The 21,235-nt window shown below is 38.8% G+C and overlaps 1 protein-coding gene across 4 annotated transcripts in view; it reads left to right on the top strand.

Moving 5' to 3' along the window:
- The window catches only part of PDGFD (platelet derived growth factor D), a 137,589-nt gene that overhangs the window by 101,465 nt on the left and 14,889 nt on the right, over window positions 1-21,235 (top strand). For all 4 annotated transcript variants that reach the window (XM_058045207.1, XM_058045209.1, XM_058045208.1 and 1 more), the window contains 2 exons: window positions 5,913-5,972; window positions 11,203-11,404. In XM_058045207.1, coding sequence (XP_057901190.1) covers window positions 5,913-5,972; window positions 11,203-11,404 — 262 coding nt within the window. The remainder of the gene's footprint in view (window positions 1-5,912; window positions 5,973-11,202; window positions 11,405-21,235) is intronic.

A 21,235-nucleotide genomic window follows, 5' to 3' on the forward strand; every position in this document is an offset into this window, starting at 1 on the left:
GCACAGCTTGGTAATGAAGTCCTTGTGGTTATGAGTAGGAAACAGGATGCTCATAGGCATAATAGTGTCAGATGACATCTGATTTTTCAAAGGCTGTTGTCTCATTTGAACAAGTATTATGTGACCTTTTAGACAGATCATTTAAAGTCAGTGTCTTGGACATTCTTCCAATATGCACCCAGCAATGCCTATTTCCAGGGCTTTGTGAAGGATGAAGAGGAGTATTGATGAAACATAACTTACTAAATACATTCTTCTGCTTCAGTTTTACTTCAGCTTTTCATAAATTAATGTAACAAACTGCAGTTAACCTAAGGCATTATTACAGCCTTAAACTTTTGAAATTTTAAGTATCTTATGTTTCCCATTCATTTATAGCTAGTAAATGTGTCAGAAAAAATCAAGAGGGATTTTATATATTAATTTGCACTAGTATTAACTTGGTTGATAAGGTTGTAGCTACTGATATGTAGTGGCTTCAGAAACCAGGCTTCAGAAACTCAATTTATGTCTTTTTTGAGGGGCAAGAATCACACTATTACACTTGAGATCAGACAGTTTGGTGGCTGTCTGACCTTTTGTTACTGACTATAAAATACTGTTGTCATGGATGCCCTGCCTTTATGGGACTGCATCAAAAAGTAGAAAAGAAAATTCAATATGATTAAAGTTATTTGTTGATTTCTTAGCTGTTCCAGTAACAGCTGGTGTCAGTGGTAAAATTTGCTCATAGTTCCAGTTTGGATACTGCTGCCTTCACATTACAGCTACCTGGATTTTTTAATGCTTGCACTGCCAAATGAAGGAACTTGTTGACATTGGTAATAGGCTCTTTTAGCAGAGGATGGGTTATTATCTGGAGAGACAAGGTCAATTCTCATCTAACCTTTGTTAAAAACACTGGCCTGCACTTAATGTTTCATTGCAAGGCATGATTCCCAGATTATGAGACATCATTGTTGCTCGCTCTCCAAATTCAGTAACTTTTATTTTTATTAAAGTCTGGTCACCAGAGCTGAACACTGAGCAGCAGCAGTTTGACCATTACTGTAAGAAAAATGCAGCCTCTCGCTTCCTAGTAGCTTGCTTTAGGTATCTTTCAGCGTCCTTAGGAGGTGTTAGTAAATATCATTCTGATACTGAATTAAAACCCAGTAATGTGACAAAATGAAAGTATGGTACAAGAAAAAGATATTTCAAAGTGTTAATCTATATGCTTGTATTTATAGAAATTGGAGTGTCCTAAAATGCTGCATGAGAAATTAAATTTAATCAGTTGAAGTGTATAAACTTGAATGTGTATCACAGCATTTTTTTGAATGGAACTATGATTTTTCTTTTACCTCTAACTTATGTAACACCATTTCTGTTATACAGCATGTTCTGAGTTTGGAGTTTATTTGCTTGAAATACGTGTCTCTTTGTATAAGAAATGTAATATCTGTAAATATAATTGTTAGTGAGAATATAAGTATTATTGCTTGTGGCAGGAAAAAAAAGAATTTCCAGGTTATTATATTTTGTTGCTACTATATACAAATACAAGTTTATCTGCTTATCAGCTACCTGTCTGAACATAACTCTGAATGCCATAGATACATGTTGACTGTTTTTCAACAATGAGTATCATTGAGTTTCTGTCTATTAACCTAAGTGTTAAGATAATTTTGTCTCTTTTTTCTTCAAGTTGCAATTTACTCTAATTTTTCTTTACAGACCTTCCATTGTCCTTCATCCCTAATTCTTTCATTCCAGGGAGAGCTCACAACTTCCTTTTGTTTTTGTACTGGACCTCTCTGAACATGCTCCATTTCACCCATGACTTGTTTCTGCGGGATCATCTGTGTGTCTCAGTACATCCATTAGCCCCGTTCTTCTGTAAATTTCTAGAAACTGCTTTTCTTTTGGATCATTTATAATTATGGTGTCTAAATACCACAAATTGGATGACCACAGGCAGAGCTCAACGCTTCAGCTTCTCTGTCTTAATTTTTTCTTAGTTTATTCTTTCTTCCTCTTTCTCATGCTTATTTCCCCAAGACCATGCCGGCATTTGACCCTTTCTCCCTATTTGTCTTCTGAGTACAAGGGTACAGTAGAGAAAGTGGCTCCTTTAGGAGAGGACCTTACTGAACCAGTGAGCCCAAATCATCAGTCAGGGTACTGCCTGTAATCTAATTCTTAATCACAACTCCTTTGAGAACCTTTCCCACTCACTGAAGTGGAGAGCATCACCTCAGCTTTCATGAGCAATAGTTTGTAGTTGTTTTGTCAGGTGAACATTTTTTTTTTACCAAAACTAGTCCAATCACCCCAGAAAACTGCAGATTAGGAAAAAATTGAGAAGCTTATAGATTTGTGAGGCTGCTTCTTTGCACTGGAGAGAGCTGTCTGTGTGTTGTGCTCATCCTGTGGTTGTTATTGCCTATCCCAGGCATCCTTCCTCACAGTAGTCATGCACAAAGATGACAAAAGACTAATCTACAGTGAGAAAACATGTAAAAAAGGCGAAGAATCACAGTGCTTCTTGCTTTTAATTTGAGGACCAGGCAGTAACTCAGCATAGCTGGGAGGACTCGGAAGTTTTGCCACATGGGTGGTACAACAAAGTGAGTCATGACAATATGCTTCTCAAACTGGAAAGCTTCCCAGCCACATCCCGGGTATTTTCCTGATGTCTCTCAGTTCCTAATGTCCCTACCAAGCCCCATGGCTTCAACACAGCAGAGCCTGTGCTGCTGCAGGTTATGGCTGCAAATCATCTCCCTCAGGAATCAGTGCTATCTGGCTCTGCAGTCCCTTATATCATCGATAACTTTGATTTTGCATCATGATCTCCACTTGCAAAGACCTGGGTGGAACAGGGATTATTCCCTGTGACTCCTTGTCACTTAGTGGCCATCAGTGGTGAGAGACAGGCTATAAAGTCCATCTGCAAAGAAGAGAGTAGCTTTTCTTTGTCCAAAACAGAGCCAGGAACAATACATCAATGTCCATACATATTTAACTCTGGGGACAGACTCAGAATTTGTCTTGCTGAGGTGTAATTTTGGAAGTTGATGTTTGGAAGTAATTTTTCTTCACTGAGTGTAGCTGCTATCAGAAGGTGATTGGTAGTTCTGTTGTTCTGCCTGTATTTTTGCTGCTTGTAGAACAGTTAATTCAATGCTTCGCTGAAGTCTCTAGTAAAGTTTTTATGTTACCATGACACAAATACAAAAATAGAAGCACTGTTGTCAAGGTGATGTACCCAAATTATTACCACCCTGTTGTTCCTGATTCAGTAAGAAAACAGATGAGAATTTTGGTGTTTTTTTTAATGTTTGAAATAAAAGTTTTAATGTTGTTTCAAGTAATGAAGAAGCAACAGCAAAACAACAGCCAAAGCCATCACAGGCAAATTCACATGAACGAGGTAGAATGAATTGAAACAGATAGCACTGAAAATAGATTTGTCCTTCAGCTTCTGCTAGGGGCGATGGTGAGAAGGAGGAGAGGGTTTTGTAATGATGAGAACCACTTTGATATTATTATTTGAAATAGCTGCGAGCAGAAGCCATAGATAATAATAATCTCCAAACTGTAGAGGTTGAAAGCACCACAAAGCCAAGAATGACTGCAGCTGCCTTGAGTGGTGGTGGAACAAAGCCATAGAGTTGTGAATAGTTTATGCAGATTGAATATAATCAGAGTTGAAATGTGCAGTCATCAGGTTTGAGATCCAAGAAGCAGGTGGTACACGTGTCTATATCAGGATTTTGGAGGGGTTTCCTGGCATGAACCAACTCAAAGAATCACAGACTAAAGAAACAGTTTTTATATCCTCATTTAGATAAAAAAGTGGCCCATCCCTTTGAACATAAGACTGCAGTCTTCTCAAAACATTCAGTGAAGCAAATTGTTTCTGTTTTAAAATAATGCTTTAGAACTCAATGCCACTTTTTTTTCCTGGAAGTGCTAAATGGAAGCTAATGACAGAGAGGAAATTATTTCCAAGTTCTGCAACTGGCAGACTTTACCAGAGGGTTCATAAGCTTTTCAAATACATTTTTATTTAATTTAAATTGCTGCTTGTCAAAAACTGGGCAACCAAATGTGTAGAGAATGTGGCCAAAAGAGGCATATTCAGAATGGTGTATGATCTGATTATAACTTTCAGATCTCTTTACTATTTTTAAGAAAAAATCTGCATTGAAAATTTCACCAGTTTTTCTTCTGTATTCTTAGCAGAAAATGACCACATAGTTATAAATGTTTTTATTGCTCTGCAGCTTCAGTGGTCACTTAGTGTTGAGATTTCTTAATTTCTTCTAATCTTAAATACTGAAGAAGAAGAAACAGTAACATTTTTGAATAAACAATCCTGTAACTTTTGAGGCATTAAATATTTTTCTATAGCAAACGGAAAACATTAAAAAACCAAGTATATTGATTCTGGATCTGAAAGCAGCTCTCTTCCTTCTTGGGTAAAGGAGCATTTTATTGGCGAATTAGCAAATTATGAGATCAATTTTTGGTTTTCCATTCCTAAGAAATAATTTAATATATGCAAATATATATATATGTATGGTGCAATACAGGATCAAGTCTAGCAAGCATCAGCTGTGCAGTTTCCTTTCCATTTCCCCTTTCAGTTGCCAGCTTAAAAAAATGCTTATCAGATACTGACTCAGTATGAAGTCGTGAGCACAGGCATTGATCCAGGTTTCTTAAACCTTTTCATTATATATTCTATTATTAGAAATTAAAATCTTGGTATACTGTCACTTCAGTCCACTTTCCTTACCTGCATATTCATGCTGATCACTAGCTATTCACTGCATGTCTGTGTTTAATAACCATTCTGTAATGCTCCCTTTTTTTTTCCATTTTTCACAGTTTAGTTATCCAATTGGAAATGAATAAAGCTGCCAAAAGATTAAAGAAATGGCTTCTTCATTATTTAGTAGTGATTGCTCATCACTGGTCAGACAAGTGGATTGGGATTTAGATGACCACATGTCAATATCTGCAGTTTTGACATCTGTTTCTAAGATCAGCCTCCCAGGTTCCCTTTATACAATGGAGACAAAAATCCATTTTCAGGGTGCACTGTCATCCCAAGTAAAGCTTCTAACCCAGATCAGATGATTTTACACCCCAGAAATGCCAGGTTTAGTTGATTGGAAATGGAAACAAGACTTGCTTAGATGTTAGCTTCATAGTTGTCCTAAGATAGATGTTATGAATCCCATCCCTGTGCTCAGATTAATCATAAATGCCAAAGATTCTGTGCAATGACACTGTTAATGGCAATGTACTGTGGCTGGGTTTTTTGATGTAACAATACATAGTGCAGTGATGATCATGAACTGTTCAGCACAAGTACCAAAAGCAGTGCAGTCATGTTAGGACTACTTTTGAGATGGATTAGATTATCCTGCTTTTCAGCTGGACTAAGTAGTACCAGGGAATTAGCATGTTCACATTCTTTCCAACAGCTCAGTTTGGCAACTGCATTAATACTCTGGTTGTAGACATACAGAGATGTTGTTTAATATTTATGTTGGCAGATGAATGTAATGTCCTTGACCAGATTAGGTTTTGCTATGCAAAGCAGCATAGATCGGGTTGGTATTATTATTATTACTGTTATTGTGGCTGATTATGATGATAATAATAATAACAACAATAACAATAATAATATTCATCCATTCTTGTCCAAGCAAGCACACAAGGATTTTATAAACATTGAAAAGGGAGGAACCTGATTAGAAGTAGCTTTATTGAGGAGTGACACATAGCAAGGGACTTTTGCATTAAAAATGGTTAGAAAAAGTGACAGATGTCGAATGCTGAAAATTTTTTAGATTTTGTAATTAATTTAGGATATTGCCTTAATGGTGATTTTTCCTGTGTGTTTCTCTCCTTAGGATGATTTCCAGCATGCAGCCTCAGAAACCAACTGGGAGTCAGTCACAAGCTCTGTCTCAGTAAGTAATTTCTCACTGTTTTGCCTGTCAATGGATTGATAGAGTGGCTTGAATCCAAGTCAATAAAATGGCATCTGTACAGAGAAACCGTGTATTCACCTTTGAAAGAAGATGAATAAAGTTTTTATCCAACTGATAAAACTGGACTCAAACAGTATGTTTTTAGGGATAAAAGATTCAGGAAATGCCCTTTGCTGTTGTAAACACATGAGACAGCCATTGGGAAACATTTCTTGTTTTCAAACTCATCCTGCCAGTATGAAAATACCAGATACAAACCTAAATTTTTAATCTATCATTTAATGTCTCGACTTACATGGAAGACCATACATAAAGCAGGCTGGCAGGAAAATGGATCTGGCATTTCATTGTCAATACTGAGATTTTTTTAAGTGTTTCCAATAAAATATTATATCTGAAGTCAGGTACAGTTACTCCACATTCAGCAGTGAATTGCAGCTTGGGAGAAAAATCAAGAAAGAAAAAAACCCAAGTAAGCTAGTAAAAAAATTTAGTTTTGTCTTCATTACATTTGATTTGTGTCATTGGCAAATAATCTGCCCTCTCTGCTGTTTCCCCGTGCTGGGGAATGGCACAGTAGCATGAGAATTCATAATATGGGCAGTCCTCTTCTGTGTGCTTTGCTGCCTACTCCACACCACGTCATGGTTCTTGTTAACTCCTCTTAAAACACATGAGATGGGGGTAAATGAGACCAATGTCTGAAGCATTCATGGAAGAGAGCTTATTAATAGTGCCTTTGTTACAGTAGCTGCCAGGAGTAGCTAGTGAATGAGCAGTGAATAAAATATGGGTTAATTCTACTGATAGGGGTCCAATTGAGGCAGCAAGTAGAGAGAAGACTCTGTGCTGCCAAAATTAGAAGATGTTAAGCCAATCTCACTTGTGTTTACTCTTGAATTTGCAAATGACACTTGCCCTTCATGATACGATTCACTAATTGCCTGGAACCAACTGTGCTGAAAGTCTTGAGGAGGGATGTTAGCAGGGATGAGCTCTACTGGATGTGCCAAGCAGGAGATGATAGAACAGGTTTACTAAAAGACACAGATCCATTTTTCATTCTAATGTGGGCATGAGAAAAACACCTCAGTGTAATGGCATATTTTGTAAAAAAATATGGTAGTCTGATGTTTGAAAAAGTAAGCCTAGGGCTCCCTCATCAGGTAAGTATGTAAATGAGACTAAGCCTATGGTAAATGCCATGTTAGTTACCATCCTTCGTGTCATAAAATGCTCAATATAACAAACAATAACCCAATATCCCTTTCATATTGAAAAATCAAGTTCATCTTTTTGCTTCTATATTTTTTTTCTTAAAAAAATTTTTAATATGTTGCAGCTAAGTAAGTTCAATACAAATATTACAGGTAGCAAGCTGATGCCCAAGGTCACGTGGAAACCTACAGCTAAACCAGAAGCAGAACCTCGGTTTCATTGGCTTTCCTGTGTCATTCCCTATCTAATAAAATATACTTTCTCCAGCACATTGCACCCACAAGTCCTTTTTATCCTCAGAGAAAATAAGGCAGGGAGATTGAGCAATTTTTCACAAAGGCACCAAGGAAAATGTCTGAGGACATCCAAGTTCTTCCAGAGAGAAAGATTCAGGGATTCTGTTATGGTCTTGAGAAGCAGAAGGACAAACTTAGACCTGTGAGTCTTGGACAAGGTGACATGCAATTCTGCTGATGCTCAGGTAGCATGGCAGGTCTGAGTTTCTTCTCTCAAACCCACAAGTAACTCAAAGACTCATTTTAGGATATAGACAGATTACAACTCTCAGAATAAAATTTTTTGAGTGAGCAAATTCTTTCTTCCATGTTTGAGGTCATACTACAGAGTTATATTTTCGCTTGGTTTTTTGTTTGAGTTTTTTCTCAGAGAGTTTAAAAAAATGCTTCTACCCTTAACCTATCACAGCAAACCCAGGAAAAAAAAGGAAACAAAACCTAACTCCTTATAAAGTTAGTTTCCATTATATGTAAAGTAATTTTATGACCAACAAAAAGCTGTGGTGCACATTGAATTGCCTGTCAGGCTCACTATAGAGATAGGAAAGTGAAAAGAATGAGTGAACAGAAATTAGGGGCAAGAGCACATACAAAAAAAAAAGATACCTTTGTGTTGCAGTAAATTAAAAATATACTCAGTGCTTTTAAGAACTGCAAAGGAGGTACATAATGTGGAAGATCTTCGCTCCTTGTTGCTTCTTACATTTCTTCTTGACCCTTCTTTGGATATGATCTCAGAAGTCAGATTATGACAAGCACAAAGCCTCCCAAAGCCAGCGCCTCATTCTTGGCAGGACAAAAGAGGGGCAGTTGGGTTGGCAGCTTTGAAGTTGTTTTTGGGCCTGTCACATGATGCTGCTGCCAGGAGGCTATCTCAGCTGTTGAAATAATTCCTCTTGATTTGGCTGCCACTAAGAAAAAGTTAAGCTTTCTTCTGTGTTTTAGCAAGGCTGCACAAATCTCTTGAGTAGGAGCTTTTATTTGAAAAGAAAATGGGGAATCCCAGCTGCCTGTATGAGTTTGACATGCCCTGCATATTCACAGCTTGACCTCCACTTCTGAAATGAAATGTGCAGTTGAACATGTGGGAAGAAGACTCCTGCACTGAGTAAACCACACACCTGTGGCCTGATTTTTATGCTCCCGTTTCTTCAGCATTCTTAGAGCATCTCTCTCACTTTTGAAAGGCAGTCAGGGGCTGATCTTTCCCTACTGGACTGCCATGAGCTCCACCAAGCTCTCCTCAGTAAGAAAGTAGTGTTTAGGCGCCTTTCCCTTTTGTAACCCCAGCCCCTGTGTTAGCACTCTGCATGATGCTCCTGCAGCACTGCTTTAGATACCAATGCTGTGTTCACTTTGCTGCTGTGAGCTTTTCTACTGCTGGGACTTACACCTCTCTGACAGTTTCTAGCCCACGCCATGTAGAAGTCAGGAGAGAGGCTTCAAGGGGTGCCCTCCTTTTTAAGGGATCATGAATTTTTACAGGCCTCTGCACTGTGCCTTGGCACTGCACTAGAAGGGCACTGTGATCCCAGGTGGGCCCACTGAAACTTCTTGGGCTGTTGGTGCTAAGCTGTAAAGTGCAGCTATGCTTTCTTGACTGCACTATTGTAATGTTTGCTGTTTCTTCTCTTCCTGGTTTTTAATGATTTTGGACAGTCCATATTTTCAGCAAACATATGCAGGAAAATGTGAAGAGTTGTTAGCTGTGTGATACAGCTTACCATTAAAGAGATACAGCTTACCATTAATATATATATTAAATATATATATATATATATACATTTAAACCATTATAGGAGGAATTGGAAGACACAATCCTGCAAACGAGTGAATTTACTCAAATGAGTTGACCCTCCCATTTTGACCTAACTGAGTGAAGTTAATCACAAAGATTAATAGTTTAACATATGCATTTACTTGGGAGATGAGGCAAAACAAATATTTTGGGAAGCCATTAATTTTAACTGGCATATTTCTGGTGCAGTACTTCAGAGCTGGGTTTTCATGAAAGAATTTAGGTTTCTAGGGGTTTCTCCCTAACATTTGAACTTATAAGACCAAACAATTTGTGTGCTATACTATGCCTGTTTTTGGACAAAATTGATTGTTGTTCTTCAGAAAGTAAGAGATCTGTATTAATACTTTTTCTTGTGCATATTTTACATACTGTTCGGCCTTGTGCTTGGATAATGGAAAAAGTGATATCAGGATAGTGAATATTTTGATACTAAATTAAGAATTTTAACAGTGTTTCAAGTCCTCTCCAATAAAACTGAAAATGCTGTAGTCATTCTGTCAAAGTCAAATTGTGCCGAAGTTCAGTGGGAACACTCAGAGAACTGTACTTGGTCCTTACTGGTGGAAAATAAGTATTCCATTTGGTGTTATAATTGTGAGGATACTACTATGCTACTCATCCAAATACTCATTGTTATATTGCTGAGATCGTAGAATTATAGAATGTTTAGGGTTGGAAGGTTCCTTAGAGATCACCTAGTTTCAATGCCCTTGCAGTGAGCAGGAATGCCTTTCAGTGGACCAGGCTGCTATCAGCCCTCTCCAACCTGACTGTGAACACTGTCAGGGATGGGGCATCCACACACTCTTTCAGACCTGTTCCAGTGTCTCATCACCCTCACAGTAAAGAATTTTTTCCTTAAATCTAATCCAGACCTGCCCTCTTTCATTTTAAAGCCATTCCACCTTGTCTTATCACTACCTCCTCTTGTAAAAAGTTTCTCTTCATCTTTCTTGTAGGCTCCCTTCAGGCATTGGAAGGACACAGTTAGGTCACCCTGATGCCTTTTCTTCTCTAGGCTGAACAATTCCAATTCTCATAGTCTTTCCTTCATCCCACTAATCACCTTGGTGTCCCTCCTCTGGACTCACTCCAGCAGGTCCATGTTCTCCCTGTGCTGACACCCCAGTGCTGGCGGGATCTCAGCAGAGCAGAGCAGAGGGGCAGAATCCCCTCCCTGGCCCTGCTGCCCACGCTGCTTTGGATGCAGCCCAGGACACCATTGGCTTTCCTGGCTGCGAACATATTGCCAGGTCATGTCCAGCTTCTCACCCACGAACATCTCCAAGATCCAAATATCATGGTTTTTTCTGTTTGTTTAGTAAGTTATATTTTTGGTAAAATGTCAGTTCGATGTCAATTCATCTTTGTTTTTTAATACATTTAATTTTGGGTAAAAAAGGGCCATTTTTCCAAGTCTCTAGCCATGCCAAAATTGTTGTCCAAATTGACCAGAGAAAGATTGTCTAGTGGACTTCTTTGCATTTGTCTTTCTCTGCTGTGGTCTCTGATCTGCCTGATGTGAAATAGCAACTGTCATTTCCATTTCTGTGGCTGCGGCCATCACAGTGCTTTCAAAAGACATTTTCATTGCTTCTTTGCATATATGCTAACCATCATTCCATTTGAAGACTGCATCTGAATACTGAAAGTCCACCAGTGGCAGTACTTTTGCTCCTAGCATCTCTCTGGGGTTTACTTGGAAATTTCTTGGTATCTCTTCTTAGAAAAAGAAAACACAGGTGTAAGAAAGTCCTGGTCCAAAGACTTGAAAAGATGGCCCGAAGTAACTGTTTCGCTCAGTAATGAAACAAGCTTGTCAGTAACTGTTTTCAGTTGTTTAAAGTGGTGCTGTGATTTATTCCAAGTACACTGAGATGTATGTCACTCTTAGGGGGTATCCTATCCCTCTCCATCAGTGACTGACCCTACGCTCACGGCGGAAGCGCTGGATCAGACCATCGCCGCCTTTGACACGGTGGAGGATCTGCTCAAACACTTCAACCCGGACTCCTGGCAAGAAGACCTTGAGAATCTGTACACAGACAGTGGGCACCATTATCGAGGCAGGAGCTACCATGACAGGAAGTCCAAAGGTAGGAAAATACTTTGGGACATACTTACACATACTTTGGGAAAAGGACAGGATATTCCTTCACTCCTCATAGGAAAGTCCATCAGTCAGGTGTTACATTCTGGCGCTCACGTTCCTGTTGGAGTCACAGGGCAAGGCACCACCTATTAAAACCAGGGATGTGTTGTTCAATCCTTAATCAGTTTCCAGGTAGGATCTCACTTGAGAAATCAGACTGAAAACTGCCCATTTTTATGATAAATTCACAAATAAAAACACAGGTCCACATGTAAAGACATATGATTCTAAGCTTTACCCTCGTAATCATTGCTTTTTGTGTAAAGCGTGGGGCTCCTAATTACCTGTGTTATCATCCTTCTTTAAATACCCTGCTTAGGGACTGTTCTCTGTTGAGTGAGGAATAATCACTTTTATCACATTGTGCTTAGGGAAGCATCTGGTGCAGACACCTGTATGTGCAGCTGGTTTTTTTAGGATGTGAACATTTCCTTGTTTTTCATTATGTTGGCAGGGAACATTATTGTGGTGTAACATCTTTGTCTGTAATTGAGCAAAGCACACATTTCTGGGTTATGTTTCTTGTTTCCTTCTGTTAGTTCAAATCATCCACCAAATGGTAAAGCAAAGGGGTGTTTAGCTGGCAGAAAGAAACACTATTGAGAAGTCACAGTTGTGCTCTGAGGGGCCTGACGAAATTGCCCTTCATGTGCAGTATAAATGTAGGAGGTCTGTTAGGAGTCTTTAGGATGGCAGCCATTGTAGTGTTCACACCAGATCTGGAGTTAAAAATTTTATTTGATTTCTCATGTTGTCATCTATTTTCAAGTTATGTAATCACGTTCATTCTTATTTGTAACTTTAAAATTATAATTCCCAAATCACAATTCCAATTCTGTGCAATCTATCATTTATTTACATCTCAGATCCCATCCCCCCATACCTTAAGCATGTTATAAGGAGCAAGAGAGAACTGTAGTCCAGTGTTTGTTACTTGTTATCAAATTATGAGGCTTTGCTCTTAAAAGGGGTATATAGACTATATCTGTATTAGGGAAAACTGTCAAGAAGTGTTCCCAGGCCCTGAAATACTGTCATTATATTGCTAAATTGTCAGCCTGGTCATTGTTGGGCATGAACCAGGATCTGGCACAGGCCCCCTGCCATTCATGTGCCCACCTTGACTTGGAGAGTAAGAGGTGAATGGCAGGAATGTGGGCTCTCCTGTGGCTGTTATCCTTGAAGCAGGAGAATAACCTCAGGCACCTGCAGGTTATTCTGTAGACACAGAACTGGTGTACAGTTTCCAAGACAGGTTGGCTTTCTTTGTTTCTGGGCTCAGCATTTCAAAGGAATCTTTAATAAAGCCCTGAGCACCCATTCAGCAAGAAGTGAACCGCTTTACTTTTCTCCCTTTTTGGCATGTCAGAAATTTCAGGCAAGCACCACCATTGTTGGGGAAAAATTTCACCCAAGTATCACTGTGTGACTTTCAAGAGTGTTTTGATCTTCTGTGGGTGTGTGGAACATGATCTGTGTGTCCCTTATTCATCCAGGCTGGATTTGATGCCAGTAGATATGTATGAAAAAGAAATGAAGGGTCTGTTCTGTTTTTAATAGAAGCTGATTAGGATCCTGTATCCTGTACTGGTTCTGTTCTCCAAATATCATTTCATTCTCAGATCCTATTTGGCCCAGTATCCCATATATTTAAATAACCACATAAGTATAAAATAGCATTTGATGCTTTATTGAAGCTAATTATGCAGGCTGCAGGTATCAAGCTGATCTGATAGTGCTCAGAAAATTCAGATGCATAACATTTTTCCAGTTACAGTTTTAATACTTGATTTAATAGGCTTTTTTGTTGGTGGTGGTTTGGTTACAGGAAAAAGAAAAAAGGTTTTATAACAGTTTGCCTTTTGTTTTTGAACTAAAGGCCAAATTCCCTGACTGTTATCAGCTCTCTGGGCTAAAGTACCTCACCACAGAGAAATCTTTTAAAAATTTCAGTTAAGAATTTTTTTTAGTCATAAACTTCTGACAAGATTAAAGGCTTGTTCTTGGAGGATGTGAGGAGTAATGAACAGCTTTAACAAATCCTTAAATTAGAAATGTTTGGTGGCTTTTAAACACAGACAGAGTGGATCTCTGAGGAATGTTTATAGGCACTGGGGTAACCTTGCAGCAAAGAGAGCAGTAGATTATATCATAATTTATTTCAGATACCTATCTGTTTCAGCTTACAGCTTAAGTTTTATTTTTTTATCCTAAGTTAGAACAGCCCTGAGGCAGGTAAGAGCAATTTGATGTAATCTCTGCCTATCTTTCACAGCATTTTCAGATCACACCATGTAAATGGTATAAATTAATCACTAATACTTTCACTCCTATCCAACCTTCTACCCATACCAAACTCTGGCACAAAATTGAGCTAAGAGAGGCAGTGTTGCTGAATACTAATTTTGATAACAGGGTCAGGTGACAAATGATATTTAAATGGTGTGTTTTCTTAATTCACCAATTAATAATCTACAACTATCAAGGTCAAAGCAAATAAGAAGTCAGTATTTTATCATAACTGAAACTCACAGAATCGGGGAATAGATTAAGTGGGAGGCCACCTCAGGAACTTAAATGCTCTTCCTCAAGGCAGGGCCATCAATAGAAGGTTGCTCAGGACCATGTCAAGTCAGGTTTTTAATATTTCCAAGCATGGAGGCTATTCGATCTCTCTGGAACCACTCTCTGAACAAAAACAAACAAACAAACAAAAGCCCCAAATCTAGTTTTCAGCGTTTAAATAGCTTTTCATATATTAAAATTTGAGTTCAGAACCTTTTGTTCTTTAAAAGTAGTCTCTGGCTCCATTCTTGCTTCTTCCCATCATTGCGGCATTGATGCTGATGGTATGAGGCCTAGCAAGGCCGAGTTCTGCATCCTGCCCCTGGGTCACAGCAACCCCAGGCAGTGCTGCAGGCTGGGGGCAGTGCCTGGGAAGCTGCCCGGTGGAAAAGGACCTGGGAGTGCTGGCAAACAGCAGCTGAACATGATCCAGGGTGTGCCCAGGCGGCCCAGAAGGCCGATGGCATCCTGGCCTGGCTCAGCCAGGTGTGGCCAGCAGGAGCAGGGCAGTGACCGTCCCCCTGTACCCAGCACTGCTGAGGCCACAGCTCCAATCCTGTGCTCAGTTCTGGGCCCCTCAGTGCCAGAGAGACATTGAGGGGCTGGAGCGTGTCCAGGGAAGGGCAGCGGAGCTGGGGAAGGCTCTGGAGCACAAGTGCTGTGAGGGGCAGCTGAGGGAGCTGGGGGTGTTCAGCCTGGAGAAAAGGAGGCTCAGGGGGGACCTCAGCACTCTCTGCAGCCAAACTGGGATTGGTCTCCTCTCCCAGGCTACAAGTGACAGGACAAGAGGAAATAGCGTGAATTTACAACAGGGGAGGTTTAGATTGGATATTAGGGAAATGAATTTCACAGAAATGGTCATCAGGCATTGGAATGGACAACCCAGGGAAAGTGGTGGAGATGCCATCCCTGGAAATATTCAAAAGGTGTATGGATGTGGCATGTGGGGATATGGTTTAGAGATTATTATGGCAGTGCTTGATTTACAGTTGTATTTTTGATGTTTGAAGGTCTTTTTCAGGCCAGAGGATTCTGTGATTTTTTGTATTCGTACACATTAATGTATGCATATACAGATCAGTCTTTTCCTAGATATCTCTTGCAAGTACCTGAAAGTTGAAGAGTGTGTGGATTAAATCCATATTTATGGTAACTCCATTCAGTCTACAAAATCTGATCTCACACCTCCACAATATTGATGCAATTCTATTAAGTTAAGTGCATTTCTTTCTACTGAAACCAAAATTGCATTTCTATTGAAATTTCTATTGCATTTCGTACTATTGAAGTGAGATATTGGTATGAAATATGTCTCACTAATAACCACATGAAGTTTGATATTTAATTATGTATATGTTCAGCAAGGTTTGCTGTTAACCACTCCAGTGAAAGCTGACCATAAAATCACAGTGCAATCCAGATGGCAGAACAGGACAGAAAAGAAAGGAGAAGATACATTCAGATTTTCACAATTCTGAAATGAGAAGCCTTGTATAAGCTGTAAACTATGGTGTATACCTAAATGAAAATATGATCGTTATTTCAAATAACCTCTGCAGTTGTAAATATACTCATAAAGGGTTGCTACCAATTTCTGCAATTTAGAAACTCTGAAATCATAAATATTCAGCTTTGTGTTCATCCTAGGTTGTTAGAAAAAAAGTATTATTTTAAAATAATTCCTTTTACATTTCTGTAATATATTGTAATATATTGATGATCTCAGTGTCATAGTAATTTGGTTATTAAAAATATTAAGCATCTCCAGAAAGATAACACTTTTGCGTTATTTAATACTGTTCATGGCAAGAACACAGGTAAAGAAGTAAACTTTCACAATTAAGCATTCACAAATGCTGCACAATTATGTTGAAGTTCTTCACAGACAGGTTTCTGTTCTTCTAGAGAGTCATGAGGAGGTTCAGACATGTTTCAAGGAAGCATCTTCATCCTAGTTTAAATTTCTGAAAGCATGAATTTATCTGGCTAATAGTATTAGAAGAGCTTCTAAGAGATACTGTTGAAAGCAGTTCCATCCACCAATTAAACATTATTTAACTTCTCCCACATACTTATTTGCATTTATGTTTTGCTTTTGTTTCTGATTTCTTACCTCCCATTGAATAAGGATTTTTAATTAAAAAAAGATCTCCACCTGTGAAATAGTTTCCATACAAACGAAGAAAGAAAGGAAAAGAACAAGGTCACCGTTTCTCAACATGGAAGTAAATCCAAATGTCATGGAGCTGGTACCCAAACAAAGGAGCTGGTACCCAAAGAAAGGGGTTGTCTTTAGAAAGGAATGGCATGGGGTTTTTTTTGTTTTCCCATAAATAAACCTTGGAAGCAGGAGCACATGTAGATAGATACATTCTGGTAATTTACAAGACTATCCCTTCCTCTAAGCTCATTTTCTTTTTTTGGAAATAATGCACAAGAAGCCTTTGGCTATCAGAGGAAATTAATCAGGTGGGACATTCTTGCAATAGCATCTCTCTCCAGTGACAGCTTTAGAAGTTAAATAAATAAACACTTGCTGGCATAGCCACACTGCTCTCTGGAAGGGGAATAGTGAAGTCAGACCATGAGTCTTCACAGAATGCTTCTGCTGTTCACTGCCAAATCAGTTCCCAAGATCAGGAAAGTTTCACCATGTCCTTAACAATAGTTTTTAATTGTCATAACTTAAAATGGTCCAGCAATAAGTTAAAATTTTAATGTTATTTCTCAGAGGCTTGCAAGCAGTGGCCAATAAATTATTGCAAACGTCCATGCACTCTTCCTTGAAAGATTCTGGGATGGCTGCCAGCAAGTTTCAGTGCACCAGACAGGGAGTGCAGGCATCACAAATGCCGAATGCTTGCTCATTCATGGCAAATTTGAATATTCCAAGTACATGGAATACCTTCTTAAATAGCTGATAATTTAAAGTATTCCCTGGGCTTAAAAACCAGAATATTTTTCCTACTCTTCTTCAGTTAGGAGCCAAGTTGTCTGTTGCATGCAAACTGCGCACATTCCTTCATTTCACAATCTAATTCAGATCTACATTCCTACCTTCCCTCTCTGTGACAAATGACATTTTCCCTCGCATGTTACATGGTGTAATTGTTGGTCACTGCAGTGAAAGGTTTTCTTATTAAACCCTTTTTTAAAATGCTAGTGAAACTTATAGCATGTTATTTATCACTGAAATAAGCTGCTCTTTTCCATTGATTTCAGTGAAGCAGTGTCCAATAGTTTGGCCTGCTTTTGCTACTTGACCTGTACCACAGCTGGTAATTGGTTTGCCTGTCCATAATAGGCCTATATATTTTGCCCTTTGTTCCATGAAAACAGTTATAATCCTACTGAAATCTTGATCTTTTGTTCCTCTAAAATAATAGCTGCTGTATTGAGGAGATTTGTCTTGGTGCTGTGATCCTACAGTAAATGCAAATTGCAAGATCTTCTTAGCTCATGAGAAGGATTTAGATAGCTCCCAAGTTTTCAGGTATATTTAACAAATTGCTTATTGTGATATCATTAAGCATGTGCCGTGGAACAATCAAAACCATCATCCATATGTGTTGAAGTCTAAAAGCCACAGGGTTTGGTCAAACTTTGGTATGGAGAAGAATTATTTTGTCAGTGTCAGAGCATTTAGATGATTTAACCAGTGGAAGATGAGACTAGGAAATTATATTTCATTTGTTATTGCCATATAATTGTGAGAATATAATTATGTTGGTAATCCAAATATTCTTTGTTACAATGTTGAGATCATAGAATGGTTTGGACTGGAAGGGACTTAGAGATCATCCAGTTCCAGTGCCCTTGCTGTGGACAGAGACTCCTTTCACCAGACCAGGTTGCTCAAAACCCATCCAACCTAGAACACTTCCAGGAATGGGGCATCCACAACCTCTCTGGATAACCTTTTCCAGTGTTTCACCAGCCTCACAGTAATGAATTTCTTCCTAATATATAATCTAAACCTATCTTTTCTTTTTTTTTTTGTATGAAGCAATATCCCCTTGTCCTATCACTACTTGCCCTTGTAAAAAGTCCCTCTCCAGCTTATTTGTGAATTTTCCAACTCAAGTTCAGCCAAACCATAGCTTCAGATACAGCACTGCTCTGAATGTCTTTGATGGCTTTTACAGTGCCTCTAGTTTACCTGCAGATCTTTAGCTGTATTGACCCCAGCATTATCCTGTGGGGAACACAAATATTGACCAGCTACCACTTGTACTTGGAATGGCTGACCATTTTCATCAAGTCTCAGATATTCCAGTTATCTACTGAATTTGTAGTCCACCTATTCCATTATATCTCAGAAATCTGGCTGCAAGGATGCTATAGATACTTTCAAAAATCAGCAGATGCCTCTGCTGCTTTCACCTCATCCAGCAAGACAGATGTCTCATCAGAGCCAGTTCTGAGGTTGGTCTCGTTAAATCTATTCTGGATGTTCCCAGTCACCCCCTTGTCTGTCATATGCCTGGGCATTGCTTCCCAGAAGGATTTGCCCCTTAATTTCATCATAGGCTGCCCAGTCTGCAGCTGCCTGAATTCTCCTTGCCTTGCCTTGCCTTGCCTTGTCTTGTGTTATAGGCTTTGACATGTGGTATAGGAATACCATGGCAAGGTGGCTGCCATCTCTTACACCTTAGCTCTGCTCTGTGACTGATGCATGAAAAAGTGTAGAATGATCAGATGTGAATTTGAAGCAGATAAAGTGTTAAAAGCAACCCTAACAGACCAACTGTCTTATTAAAATTAATCAGTGACCGGCAGCAGAGGTTTTCTTCTCAATCTTTAAGTCCTCCTTTTTCAGAATAAAACTTGGCATTAGCTGTCGTCTCTGATTTCAGTGCCTAGCTCTGATGAAAATCATAGAATCACAAAATATTTTGATGAAAGCTTCAAGGTAAACACATGCCATAAAGCTATGTGAAATGAGGATGGTTTTATTTAGAGGATTTAATGGAAGGAAGGGGCAAACATTGGCCCCCAAGTATCCAGTTTAGTGCTCCAGTGCATCTCTTTCATGTTTGCCTTACTTTTAAGCTGTCTCTGATGCAGACATTCTGCAATAGTACTTGGGAATTATTTGCATCCAGTCTAAAGAACCTTTTAGTTCTAGTTTTAAATTAAGGACTCCAGTGGTTTCAGACCTTGATAAGTAAAGCAGCTGGATTTCACACCAATCACACCAAGGCTCGGTTACATTTTAGTCACAGCAGTGAAGTGATGCATGAAACTGACTGTACTGTAAAATCTCATTCTTATATGGATGAGGAAATGTACTAGCTCCAGACAGTAAAACAATCCAAAGACAGGAAAAAAAATGCATATTAAAGCTTTCAGCAGAGAGAATTCTTTAGAATAAAATGTGCTCTTTTGTTGGGGGGCAATAAACTGTGGTCTAGAGCTTAGGATTTAATTAGGCAATGGGAACTGTTCTTGTGTGTCAGTGTGGTGCTATCAGAGTACAGGATACATTGTTCAGAGTACTCTGCATGCTCACCTTATTCCCATCAAGCACTGCAGTTCTGTAGAGCAGAGTAAAAAAGGGTGTAGGTGTTTACCTCCAAATGAATTTTAATGGAGGATGACTTGTTTGTCTTTTAAATTGTTTATTTAGGCTTTTCTTCTCTGCTTGAGATTTCTCATTTTCATTTTCAACATCACTAAAATAAGACCTTTCTGCTTATCTGAGTATCTCATAGATATTCCCCTGGATTGCTGCAGTGTCAGTGTGGATGATCCAGGCTTTCCCCTCAAGCAATCTCATTAGTGATGAAGGCAGCAAATTTTCAGCCCTCTTCCTTTAGTAGATTTTTCTGTCACATCAGTTGGCTGAAGTGAATAGTAGCCAGCTAGTGCTTTCCTTTACCAGTTAGCAAAGCTGATGGCAAAGGTCCTGGTGAGAATGTTTAGAGGTGTGGGAAACACTTCCTTGTGGAAAGAATTAGCCTGAAAGCCTGCAGTGAGAAGAGGTGGCTTCGAAGAATGACAGTGGAGAAGAAAATATAATCTGTTAAAACAAAGAAATCAATATACCCTGGACTTGCCAGTCCTGGCTAAGGACACTCACAGTGTATTTTTCTCTCAGTGCATGAGTATACCACCAGTCCCATTGATTTTGTGCTTATAGCAAGAGGATGATCTATACCTTTTCTGGAGAGATGCTAGCTCTCTGGAGAGAACCACTGAGATTTCATGGGGGAATGTATCGTAATTGCTATAAAATAGCAATTTATCTACTAAATTCCCATTGACTGAGATAACACCTTGTCAAAAAAGTGAATCTGCTACGATTTTCTATAATGGCATTTCTGATATTGATGTATCCTTGTCTCTTGCATATGAGCCTTTTTATTATCTCCAAGTTAGGATGTAAAGGTGCATGATGTTTACAAATCAACTGCTTTTTCCACAGTTAACTTAGTGATGTGGACAAGGCCTGAATCACAGAAAGTATGAAGTGTCTTTGTTGTAAGGTTTCACATATTTGTATTAAAGCACAAGCATAAGTGTTCTCAGAAGCAGAGGTTATGTTGACCTGTTAAACATGCCCTGAAAATCTAATATGTTCACAAACACTAGACTGTTATCTCAGTTCTTATTTGAGCCAATCCTGTTTTCCTGTCGATGCTTCTGTTAGCAAATGCTGTTTGGAGTCAAACTCAACACAAGTTCACATGCCCTCCACTCCTGAATGAATTACTGAGCTTTGAACACTTAGTTGGTAGACAGAATACAAAGGAAAAAAGAAGACAGAAAAGGAAGGAAAAAGAAATCTATTTCTATAGAAATAGTACTCATTAAATTTGTTGCTTTTGTCTGTGTCACAATTGTGGAAAATATATTTATAAAAGCGATTTTTGGTTTAGTTTTAGTTTTACATGCCAAAGCTAGAAACAGCATTTAAACTTACATTTGATAGTCTGTAAGTTATTTTTGTGGCTGGCTTTACCACTTGTTTACATGACAGATCTCACATACTAGGCATTTAAACATCAACCAACTACTGGCACTCAATGGGCCTATTAATTTTAATTGTATTTATTTGTATGCCTCTTATAGTAACACTTACCAGATAAAATTAATGCTGCTTAGATTGATTTCTCCATCTAAAAATGAAGTATCTAAATTCTATTCATAAACAGTACAGACAGGCAACTTGAGGAAGAAAGTCATGCAGGCTGTCCTAAATACTCTT

The sequence above is a fragment of the Melospiza georgiana genome, chromosome 2 (assembly GCF_028018845.1).
Source record: "Melospiza georgiana isolate bMelGeo1 chromosome 2, bMelGeo1.pri, whole genome shotgun sequence".
Lineage (NCBI taxonomy): Eukaryota > Metazoa > Chordata > Aves > Passeriformes > Passerellidae > Melospiza > Melospiza georgiana.